The 12,867-nt window shown below is 40.0% G+C and overlaps 1 protein-coding gene across 1 annotated transcript; it reads left to right on the top strand.

The window, feature by feature from the left end:
- The first annotated feature begins 31 nt into the window (after positions 1-31).
- socs9 (suppressor of cytokine signaling 9) lies at positions 32-5,931 on the top strand. The gene is made up of 2 exons (XM_032590689.1): positions 32-165; positions 2,966-5,931. Exon 2 carries the CDS (start codon positions 3,127-3,129, stop codon positions 4,771-4,773), a length of 1,647 nt encoding a protein of 548 aa, XP_032446580.1. The 5' UTR covers positions 32-165; positions 2,966-3,126; the 3' UTR covers positions 4,774-5,931.
- The last annotated feature ends 6,936 nt before the right edge of the window (positions 5,932-12,867 follow it).

Here is a 12,867-nt window from a genome sequence, read left to right as displayed (position 1 = left end):
AAATTTGCCACAATCCCGTGTGGCTTTCACTTCCGAGTCATAGGTAGTTCCCTCCCGCTCGTCTGTTGTTCGTTAAGCTAACAGCTAGCTTCCTTGTTAAAGTCCTTACTTTATCAGGGAAAAGGCTACGTAGTTGACATGGGAACCGCATTGCAATTGCTCAAGGTTGGTTTAAATTTTGTGTATTGGTAACTAAAGTTGACTTTTACGAGTTGCTTTACCATTAAAACTAAGTCCTTTCTTTCCAGGAGTAGGTAGCCAAGTTAGCAGAAAGCTAGTCGCTAAGCTAACTTAGCTTGTTCCCAATGAAAACAGCTGACTTAGCCTAGCTCAGATGCTAATTTAGCAGTTCCTCTTAACATTTTCCCCGTATTTCTAAAACATGCATTATAAGTAAAATTTGCGAGAAACAAAAACAAAAGATCCCCCAACATTAAACGGGAGTTAATATTAGTAATGTATATAAAGTTGATACATGTCCGAGTCTTTCTCGAAATCACAGTAACTCGGTGTGATTTAAGGAGACAGAACCTGGCGTTTTAAGTACGAGAAAGTTAGTTTACATTACAGTGTTTGGCTTTAAACCGAAAATAAAATGAACAGTGTCTGCATTGGGATGCTTTCATACCATGCAGTCTTCTCCAGAATATGAAGTTATTATAATAACGTTAACTAGTTTGAGTAACTTCTAATTTTTGAATGAAAGTAGAAAATTTGGGGTTAAATCGTAGTAGTTTAGGTTTAAAGCTGTTGAGCCCGTATTAAATATAGGCGGATAGACGGATTCACCTTCAATTTAATACATTTGCATATTTTTTTTAAGCCCTTTTTGTTTTTTGATTCAACCAAAATGATATACCGTAATTAATAGTATGTGTATCGGCAAAAATATTCTAAATCCAATATTTTTGCGTTATTTACGCTATGCATCGTAATCTTGATTAGATGAATAATGTTGCAACTCAATAACTGAGACACATGTTTTTATCCGGTTCCAGTTCCTAAAATTGCCTATTGATATTTTTTTTTTTTTTTTGGTATTTGTCTGAAAATCTTGAGTTAAAACAGTTTTCAGTCAAAAAATGAATCCTCACCGAAGTACAGTGATAACTCGGGTTGTTGAGATTGCATCAGTGCATATAACAAACCTTTTAATGATGCAGGCCAGTAAGCTGATAATTGACATCCATGGTAGGGATGTGCAGACAAAAAGAAAACATTATTTTGACTGTTATTTCAATAGAACAATATCTTCGGAGCCCTCTAGGAGATTTATTTTTTTCCTTTTGCGTTCCCTCGCTATAGATTTTGCGTTCTCTCTCACTAATGTACTGATCAGTTCATTCGGCATAATTGAATACTGTAAGCCTTTCTTACGATGCCATCGTACTTTCTGCTATCATTTAAGGCTTTCGTGAGGTTTTTCCATGTAAGTTAATATCTCGTGAAATATTTGAAGTTTTATATCTTTCTTTAGGATAGAAAGGCACCCCAAACCTACGATATGAACAGAAACTTTCCGTAAGAAGGAAAGGAAGAAAAAATGCATCCAAACTATTTGGACTATTTCTGAGTTATTATCACGGGATAATAAAGTCATCTGACAGTTTTGATTGTGTCTCTTTTGTGTTGGTAGTCTGAATGGTTTAAACGGCCGTTTTCATGTGCAGTTCTTGTACACAAACAGACATACACATAAAGTGAATAAATCGATTTACAATCAATTTTTTGCACCAAAGAGTTAATAATAAACACATTTTCTCCGAGGCTCTTTAAATGTGTATATATTGTATAATGAACACCTTTAGAACCTTTAGAACACCAGTTCTAAAGTCCCTCCACTGGCTCCCTGTAGCTCAAAGAATAGACTTTAAAATACTGTTGTTAGTTTATAAATCACTGAACGGCTTAGCACCACAATACATTAAAGATCTGCTTTTATTGTATCAACCTTCCAGACCTCTCAGGTCTTCCGGTTCTGGTCTGCTCTGCATCCCCAGAACCAGAACCAAACGAGGAGAAGCAGCTTTCAGCATCTATGCACCACGAATTTGGAACAAACTTCCAGAAAACTGTAAAACAGCTGAAACACTGACTTCTTTTAAATCTCAACTGAAAACCCACCTGTTTAGAATTGTATTTGAAATGTAATCAATTACAAATTTATTGATGTAACTTGACTTAATGATTGATTCTATATTGCATTGTGATTCTGTGTTTGTTATGATGTAAAGCACTTTGAAATGCCTTGCTGCTGAAATGTGCTATACAAATAAAATTTGATTGATTGATTGATTGATTAATGTGTATATATTTGAAACTTTAAATTGACATTTGTGACTATACAAAATAGATCAGCAAATAATGCAGTAAGCATATTGCGAGGGAACGCTCCGTAAATATCAAATCAAAAAACAAAAAATATTCACCTAATATAAAATAACAAACATGTTCGAAGTGTGTGGCCAAAATAAAATATCAGAATATTTCAAATAAAAATCCGGAAGAAAATTGGAAAACAGGCCATCATTGGGTCTTGGCACATTAACATCCAATACATCAACGTAGAAATGATTTACCAGACACGAAATCAACTTTCTTCCATCTCAGTCGTTGGACCTCAATTTATGACAGGGGTTAGCTGAAGAGAATAGTTGATAGGAGGAGTTAGGACTCTGAAATATTCAGAGATTGTACAAGGAGGAATGCTCAAGGCTTCAGCCTTGTGAAAGTATTGTCGTTTTGGTGGTGAAAAATATATTTTTGTTTTCTTTGTTTTTCCCATTACATTGTTGTGTTCAATTGAAAAGACTTTTTTTAAAAACGTTTCTAGTACGAGACTGTCGGACTGCAATATTTTAAGACTTTTTACAAACCGTTAGCATGGGTCAAATTTGTTTGTGCCTGTATGGCTTGAATTTTTTCTTATGAGTAGTAAATTGTGCTTTCATTTTGGTTTTTGCAGGTTGTTCAACACCTTGCTGGCTACTATACTTGGACATTGATAGACATCTGAAACTAGTGATGTGGATGAAAAACTTGCCAAAAGATAACTGCATATCCAGCTTGTCCTATGGCGACTTTCTAGAGTGGTACAATTGTAACCTCTTCTCCACATAATCTATAATGTCATTACCAAATGAGTCAGGAAACAGAGGGAAGGAGCGAGAGAGGGGAGCCCGCCCAAAAGTGAGACAGAGCCGTTCGGAGGAGAGAAGAGACTCTGGTGGTGGTCGGAAAGGCGGGAAGGGCAAGAAAAAAGGCCTCTCCACGCACGACACCGCCGCCGAGCGACCCGTCAGTGACGGGTTTGAGTATGGCGAACTGTTGAACGATCTGGAGGACAGGAGCCAAACCTCCTCCTCCACCTCCCCGCTGAAGGAAACCTGGAAATGGCAGGACTTGGACGTGGCGGGGTCCACTCCGGGGCCAGGTGTCACCGCCAAGCAAGGTCAGGGCACCGTTTGCTCTGCCGCAGAATTACCTCCCCTCGGCGAGGCGGAGGGCCGAGGCTCAAGCAGCAGCCGCACTCTCAGGCAAAAAATCCAGGACGCAATGGGCCAGTGTTTCCCGATAAAGACCCACAGTGCTGCAGCGGCACCACCTTCACCCCCGCAGGCCTTTTCATCATCAGCTGCCTGCGCCTCCTCCAGGCGGAAGATCCATCTCAGCGAACTGATGTTGGACGACTGCCCGTTCCCCGTAGGGTCAGAGCTGGCTCAGAAGTGGTATCTCATTAAGCAGCACACAGCCCCCATCACCCAGGCTCCCCTGTTGGATCCCGCAGTGGTGGTGTGCAGCGCCCCGACTTCGGCGACGGCCGCCGTGGAGGATGTGGACGACAAGCTGCGAGAGCGCAGGCGCATCAGCATCGAGCAAGGCGTGGAGCCGCCGCCCAACGCCGAGATCCACACTTTCGAGGTGACGGCTCAGATCAACCCGCTGTACAAGCACGGCCCCAAGCTGGCTCACGGCATGAACGAGTTGGCCGGCACCGAGGGCGCCTCCGCTCACCAGCAGCAACAGCTGCTTCTCCAAAGGCAGGAGCAACACCAGCTCCTGCTGCAGAGCTGCTTGGACACGCTGGACGAAGTGGCGGCCTCAGCGTCTGCTTCCCTCCACGCCTCGGATGCCGCCTCCGATCCGCCGGTTGATGCGGAGGCGGCGGCAGCGGTGAGCAATTCGAGCTCGAGAGCCGCCTCGCTCCCTCGAACCGAGCACCAGACGCCCCACGAAGGCTACCGCTTCCACACTCAGATCGACTACATTCACTGTTTAGTGCCGGACCTGCTGCAGATCACCAACCTCCCGTGCTACTGGGGAGTCATGGACCGCTACGAGGCGGAGACGCTGCTGGAGGGGAAACCCGAAGGCACCTTCCTGCTGCGCGACTCCGCCCAGGAAGACTACCTGTTCTCCGTCAGCTTCCGGCGCTACGGCCGCTCGCTGCACGCGCGCATCGAGCAGTGGAACCACAACTTCAGCTTCGACGTCCACGACCCCAGCGTCTTCCACGCGCCCACGGTCACGGGCCTGCTGGAGCACTACAAGGACCCCAACTCCTGCATGTTCTTTGAGCCCCTCCTCTCCAACCCCATCCACCGCACACACCCGTTCAGCCTGCAGCACATCTGCAGGGCGGTGATAAGCAGCTGCACCACGTACGACGGCATCAACGTCCTCCCCATTCCGAACGCGCTGAAAAAACACTTGAAGGAATACCACTACAAGCAGAAAGTGCGAGTACGGCGGATGGACACGTGGTGGGAATGAAGAAGAATAGAAACCGGACTCAACCAAATATTTCAAAGTATTTAGCTGTATCAACTCACGCAACACTGTATTTATTTATTTTATTCCTGCTGAATCTCATAGCAATTGTACTAAACCACACTGATGAGGCAACGTGTAATCTCACTGATCTTGCACATTCAGAGCGATGCTGAGCTGAAATTAAACAAACAAGTTTCAGATTCATGCTGCTTAGAGGACTGCATCTCATCTGTGTCTTCAAGTGTGACTAAATCATCTTAATTATCTGATGATGAGGGTATGAATCAAGATGATTATAATGGAACTGCTCATCGATCACACACTGAGAAGCTGAAACTCGTCCTTACGGGGATCGTCACTGAGGTGCTGCAAGTTTTACACCTCAGTGCATTAGTCTTAGCACTTCCTGAGCTTTTGTTCACATTTTGTCATGTTAAACACCACAAATCTCACTTTTTTTCCCTAGGTTTGGACCAACATAAAGTAATAGATTATTTTGTTGTTAATATTAACCGTCATTTCACTAGGTAATTCCCATTGAGATTAAGAGTGTTTTCTCATTTGATAGTCCAACGGACTATGTTCATTGGGGACCAAAACTGCAACATTCGTTACATTTTCAGCTGGTGTGGTTCGCCATCTCGCCGCACCGTCAAACCAGCTAAACCGTTTCAAAACCCTGTCCTCCCGCCTGTGGAGGCGCTGCACCAAGAACTACTGAAGGAAACAACACAAAAACCTCCGAAGAAGACATGAGCGCAACTTCCTCCTTTTTGTAAACAAAATGGAATATCATCGGGTTTTAACAGTTGTAGGATTTCGCTTTTGTCTCCGGCAAAAGACCACGAGCCATTTCCCCACGAGCGTTAGACTCGCGTGTCTAGTTTAGTAGTATTTACCCAGAAGGCCCTGTTGCGCGGTAGTCATTTAGTTATAGCAAGAATAAATCAGTAAAACGATTAATTAAAGCATTTACAGACAGATGAGCCCTTCTCAAAATGAGCAAGAGCAGCCTTAACACATTTACTGAGAACAGCATCTTTAACTTCACGGTTTTCTTCCCCCCCCCTAACTGGTTCCTGAAAATATTTCTTTCCAAGTTCATTTTGGACCTTAGGCACTGAAATTAAAAAAAAAAAAAAAAAGCAAGAAAAAAAACTGCACCTTATCAGTGATTGAGGTAATTAAACTGCATGTAAGTCCAGCTGTTCCGTGAAGACCTCAGGTAACTGTTAGGGGATATTGCTGAAAAACTGCATCAGAAAAACCAAGAAGCTCACCTCTCCAGTTTGAGACTCTGAAAAGAAACGGCACAAATTTTCAGTCTGTAGTTCTGGTAGAAATGCAGCCCAAAAGACTGGCTGCACCTGTTCTTTCAAAAGCTGCCTCTACAAGCTCTAAAACGGTGAGTAGAATACAAATGCGTGGCATTTAATTAATTTTTTTTACAGAGTTTTATTTGTGTGACAAAATGTGAAAAAGCTTTCAGCAGCTTTGTGTTTTGCGGTGCTACGCCATGAAACCGATTGTCAAGTTTGAGTTTTAGGTCAGTGTGCTGCCCAGCCTTAATCTCAGGAGGTTTGTTGTGCTATATTGAAGCAACCCTGCGTTCCGTCATCAGAGCACAGGGTTACAATTACAGGTAAATGTAAACAGAGTCTCCTGACTAACACTGAACTGCTGCGCAGTGAGGCATTTAACCGGAATTTGGACGGAAATATATTTTCCCCAAACTTTGTTCCTGCTCTCATTGTCGACAAAAATATCAAAATAATAAAAAAAACCTAACAAAAGAAATAATTCAGCCATTACTGTTGGTCTCCATAATCTCAAATGTGGGCTTTGAATCTGCAGTAGATAGTTTATAAAATGTTTATTTTTTTATTTTTATTTTTTTACAAATTTGTTAAAATAAATACCACTATATTGTGAGAGATAATTATGAAAAAAAAGCTCCTCTGGCTCCTTGATGTCCTATGACCATCTGCAGATATACAGCCAGGAAGAGGGTCTTAGCGCAGCAGAGCCTGCCGTGAATGGTAAGGCTAGTTAGCATGCCACCAATGGCAGCGGATAAAGAGTTTTCCTGAAATGGTAAGTTGTTACTCAGCCATTAGTACATGTAGCGCCACATGGACAGGCATGATTGACAGCCAGAAGACCCTCCTCCTGGCTCTGATTGGTTGTTTCTGACCAGTGTATTTCTTCAGATGGTAGTTGGACCACAAAGAGAAGGTAGAGGAACTTATTTTTTTCACAGATTATCTGTCTCATGTTATACTGATACAACATAATGACAGTTTTAACAAATATATATATATATATTTTTTGTAGAAGTAATAAAATGTGTTGGATATATGGAGATTTTACAAGCTAGTACTTAATTTGAGGGACGAACGTTTAGTAAATAAATAGGTAATTAAATATTTATTTAATATAAATTAAATAGATGTAATTTATTTAAATGAATTTAATTAAATAAATTTATTTTTTATTTTAAATAAAATAAAATTGAAAATACTCTTAAGAATTACATTTTACATATTTAAGTTGGTGTTAAAACTGGGAAACCTTTGTGTGAAAGCATGCCAGAGCCAAAACACAACAACTTACTGTATGTTGATAAAATGCATATTCAACGTTTCAAGTTATTGAGTTAATTAAGCTATTTTTTTTTTAAACATTTTGTCTTGGCTGTTTATAAATATATATATATATATATATATATATATATATATATATATATATATATATATATATATATATATATATATATATACTGTATATATATATATATATAATAATATTCTTAAAATGCCTTAAACTTAAGCGGTTGGAAGGTGTATGTCAGTGTGCTTGGTTAAATATGGTACTAGTGTAATGTGCTTTGTGTGATTAATATGTCTAGAGAAGAATAATATAAATTTGTTCTATTTATCTTAACGCCAGACTTGTTTTTGTCTACCACCTCCGTTTAGGAGTTTAGCATTTTAGTCGCAACTTTTCGAATCCCAAACTGAAGAACCGCAGATGCGCTCATGTTCAAACACCTCAGAAGGTTTTATGTCTAGACGACGTATCACCTTTGATTGAACAGGTGATGACAAAGACAAACCCCATGATCTCACAGCCCCCAAAATAGCTAGGTGGTAATTTCTTAGTGTTGCTCTTTTTTTCTTCTTCCAATCTGTTCACCATCGAGTTTGTTTTCTTAGGTTGCACTTCCTGATTCCAATACTTAATCGAATTGTTTCTACTTAGTGAGATAGAAAGTGCGAGATAATGCCAAAATAAAGCAAAGTCAACTACCAAATGAAAAATTACTTGAAACTGGTAGATATTTTTTGACCTCTGCTGTATTAACACTTTGATTCCTAATATAGTTATCTGTAAAATTTGGTTTTAATCTGTACATTTGCAGTACCGTACAAGAATTTTTGTAATTCTTACATTTTTCACATTTTGTCATGTTGCTGTGACAGACCAGCCCAAAGCAGTGAAGTAATGTGATGTGCAAAAGCACAACATCTTACAAAGTGGTTTTAGTCTAGTTTCTAGTGCAAATATCTTAACTAGCTTACGAGTGACTTTTCAGCAAGGTATAGGAGTTTGTTTTAAATCAATAACTCTGAAATATCGATGAAAAAGTACTATTTCCACTTACAGCCTCGGAAATATGTCGTTATTAGTGAAATAATCAACCAGTGGAGCCAGTCCTTTATTTTTCAATATTAAGGAATTATTAACTTAAAACAAGCTCTGACTTCTAGCTGAAAAGTTACTTACAAGTTAGTTTTGTCCTATTTCAAGTGTACTGAGACATTTGCACTAGAAAATAGTTGGCAAGATTTGGGGGGTTTTGCGACACAAAATGAGATTTAAATGATTACAAATTTTATTTAAGCAAAATTGTCAGTCAAAGTAGGTGTTTTTGTATTCTGTCCCCTTTAGTCTTAATTTCCTCAAACAAAAACTAGTGCAAACAACTGCCATTATCTAATGTGCCAGACACAGCAAATGCAGTCCAAGCCGGTATGAAAACAGACCTCAGAGGTTTGTTGGAGAACATGAGTGAAGAAACGGCAGAAAAGCAGGGTTAGATTGCAATGCAATTTCCTAAGCTTTGAGAAAAAGCCGTTCAGTCCATTATCCGGAAATGAAAACAGCAGATTTGCAAACTCCCTCCGAGACACGGCCGCACACCTCAGCTGACAAGTTGTGTTTGCTGTTTGTTGCCAGTCAAACAGAGGAGCAAACAAATCCTGAAGCTCCTCTGGTGAGAAGAGTTGCAATTGAAACTGTCAAGTCTAAATACAAAACACAAAAAAACTAAACGCTGCACGCCTCTAAAAATGCCACGTACCCAAAGTAAAGCATCGTGTGGGAGGCATCACGCTGTGGGAATGTTCACCTTCAAGCAGGACAGCAATCCTGGACATAAAGCTGTTCTGTAACGAACAGTTTCAAACAACTTTGAGGTTTTTGAATGACTCGGTCTTGGTACAAAATTAAATTCGGCTAGCGTCCGTGCCAACACTTGTATATAGAAATTCACAGAAGTTTTTCATCCAATCCAGCTATGATTGAACTATTTTAGAAGGAAGAATATGCAATAAAAAAGAAGTGCACAAATTCCCTTCTACCTCACAATTATATGCAAAGATTTGTTGTAATATTTGAAGAACCACTATTTTATTTCTATTTTTAGTATTTAGAATAAAGATAAACATGGAAGAGGATGGATATTCTTTTTTTTTCTATGGGATGAAAAATGCAAAAATAAATAAATAAAAAAAAAAGAGAGAGAGAGAAAATAAGGCAGATCTTAAAGTATACTATTGGTACATTTAGTGTCCTTCTCTGTAAAAATCCAGTGCAAATATCGCAGACAAACTGTTTAACACCTGCACTTGTAGTTTATTAGGAACCATTGCAGAAGCTGCTGCAGTGACGCGCAGCACTTCACACGATTCTTCAGCCGCCTTCGATTTCTTTATATTTCTCTATATCACAGAACCTCTTGACGTCACCGTCGGTATAAAAGCACACCACATCCAGTTGCTACTGGCGATACGACCCACATTTAGACATTTCAAGCTAATAACGCCACAGTCTGGTGGTAGGCTCATCTTTAGACGTGTCAGAAATCTCGCTAAAATGTCTTGAATTCCACGTTGGTCGGCTTCTTTTCGCTTTCTCCCCGTGTCAGGCAGGCATCTGTGGGCTTTCTGGGGTTAAATTACACGAAGCCCGAGCCAGCTGCCCTCATTAAATTCAAAGTGGAGAATCAAAAGTGGCCTTTGTGAACTTGTCACCGGTGATGCAGTTGCGTTATCAGAATGCATAGTCTGACTGTTGTGCTGCCCGGTTTCATTAGTCCGAAGGCTCGGGGTGTCGTTCTTTCTAATTAAGATGTAAAGCGCCAGGTCCTTCCGTAGAAGAAGGAGAAAGAAAAGAAAAAAAAGACGAAAAAGTCATCAGACTATATTTCCCGCTGCTTGGAAAAAGACGGGGTGTCTCCGCTCTAATCTCCCACTCCTGTTTTTAATTATGAAAATTACCATAACGAATTGGCTCAGGTGAATCTCCAGAAACGAAGGCAGAATGAATATGTTTTCAGCTTTCTGTGAGAGCCTGACACATTAGTTGTCAGGGAGACAAAAACGCTAGAGCTTTGAAAGAGCTCTCCCAAGAGAAATCGGTCCAGGTATTTTTTTATTTTTATTTAAAATAAAAAAAAAAAAAAAGCAGTAATGACTAGCGAGAAAATAAAACACAAAAGCCTAGAAAAACATTACCGTGGCAACTGAACACAGATGAGTCATGTTATTGAAATACCGCTCCGCCAAAATAAGGTGAGTTATTGTTTGAACTAGATTAGCATAGAAGAGCATGTCATTAAAACTGAGTGTCATTGAAAAGTTAATTATTTTCCAGAATTTGATTTTTAAAGTTATTATAGATTTAGTACATGCGGTAGTATTTCAAGCATTTACTTCTGTTAATTTTGAATGTTAAGAGAGTTAATATGCTCTACCCAAGCACATTAACTGGAAGTTGAAGGAAGCAAAAACTGGCATTGATTTTTGTTGTTTTTTAGGCAGACCTGTGAAGACACTGTTGCAGTAATCAATAGTACCAAAGATAAACACATGGATGAGTTTCTCTAGATCCTGCGGGGACGTTAGTCCTCTAATCCTCAAAATGTTTTAGAAGGTGATAGAAGACTGATTTGGCAACTGTCTTTATGTGGCTCTGATGGTTCAAGCCCATCACTGCACCCAGGTTTGGGGCCTTCTCACTAGTTTTTAGCTGTAATAACTGAAGCTGCGTAGTGACTCTAGATCGTTCCTCCTTAGGTCCACAGATCATAACTTCAATTTAGTTTCTGTTTAGCTGGAGAAAGTTATGGCACATCCACACAAATTGCTTAGAACAATTCGAATTGTTCTAAGCAATTTGTTTAGTGCTTGGATGGGTTCATGGACAATTGGTAACATTGTAATGTAGAGCTGTGGGTAGTCATGGTAACCAATCTAATGTCTTCTACTTGCTGTTGGAGCATGTAGTTATTAAATAGGAGGGGTCCCAGGAGTGAACCTTGGGGTACCCCACATGTGACAAAATCTTACTAAGTAGTATTGGTCTAGTTTCTAGTGCAAATATCTACATTTTAAATAAAAACTAACTTAAAAGTAACTTTTCATCAAGTCCTATGTCTTGAAGTCAATAATTCTTTCATTTTGCTGAACATATACTAATTAATACTGAAATCATGTCCTGTTCAACTGGCAGATTGTTTCACTTACAGCGAGGACCTTGTGGAGGTTCCTCCCTTGTTTCCCCAGTGTTAGTATTTATTTCAATGTTTTCACACAATACACTTATAATTTCACTCTTTTTGTGTTTATTGCATTAGGTTGTTTACTATTATGGGTGCACACATTTAGTAAACTCCTTTTGTTTATTTGAATGAACTATTTTGTTTTGCTGAGTTTGAAGGACTGGCTGAGTGAGAGGACTGGTTGAAAGGCAAACCAGGAAGTGGAACAAACCATCAGGCTGCTGGAAACAGGGGACTTGATGTTAAAGGACCTGCCTCTGTCTCTATTAATAGCATAACTCCCTAAACAATTTTGGTGTTAGGTTGTTTTGTTTTTATAGTTATTTTGTAGTCAAAATGTGTTGGTTTGAATTACTTATTTATGTTTATGCATTGTCTGTCTGTGTCTCATCTCCCACCCCTCCTCGTTTGTGTAGGCTAGCCTTTGTGTATAAATTCCCCTGTGTGTTCATTGTGTGAGGTCAGTTTTTGGTTTGTTATCCTGAGTTAGGTATGCCTTAGTTGATTTCTTTTGGGCCCATTTTGTTATATTTTTGAGATTTGCTGTTGAAAGGCTTTTGTTAAGACTTTTTGAAAAATAAATAGAAAATATTTTTTCATATATGCCTTTGTCCTTGTGCCTTACTGGTCGGACCGTAACAGACCTTTTTATCAATATTAAGGAATTATTGACTTAAAACAAGCTTTAATAGTTTGTGTTTCTTGCAGTGTGACTTGTTAAGCAATGGCTCACAGGATCTGCCCTCGATCAACTCCCAAACAACCACGATGCAGTTTTCTCCTTGAGATGTCTGATTTGGCATGCAGGATGCAAGTCATCCATGACAAGCACTCATCCAACACAGACGCAGCTTTAATTTAAACAGCAGTTCCGAGGCACCATTAAAGTCTGCATTCAAAATGCAAAGTCAGGATCTGTGGCCTTTCTATACTGAGCGGAGTCACTCCAAAAGATCAGCTTTAAAATGAGATTTGCAGTCATGGACGACATTTGACCCGTCATGCATACTCAAGTGGCCCGCACAATGAACCTTCCAAACAAGCAATTTGAACGTCTTGACAGCTCAAGGCTTCTGTCCTGTGCTTTTCCGAAAACAATGCAGAGCTCCACAGTTTGCTTTCTGACCCAGACGGGTCAGGGATGAAGTGGTGGGAGGCGTTTAAAAGCAGGATTAGGACGTAAAGCTCTTTTGCGCACGCACGTCGCGTCGGGGTCGTAAACCTTTCACACAGTGTTTTCTTTGGTTCCC

The sequence above is a fragment of the Xiphophorus hellerii genome, chromosome 18 (genome assembly GCF_003331165.1).
Source record: "Xiphophorus hellerii strain 12219 chromosome 18, Xiphophorus_hellerii-4.1, whole genome shotgun sequence".
Taxonomy (NCBI): Eukaryota; Metazoa; Chordata; class Actinopteri; order Cyprinodontiformes; family Poeciliidae; genus Xiphophorus; species Xiphophorus hellerii.
The sequence above is the reverse complement of the archived record's forward strand: the minus strand, read 5'-3'. Positions and strand labels throughout refer to the sequence as shown.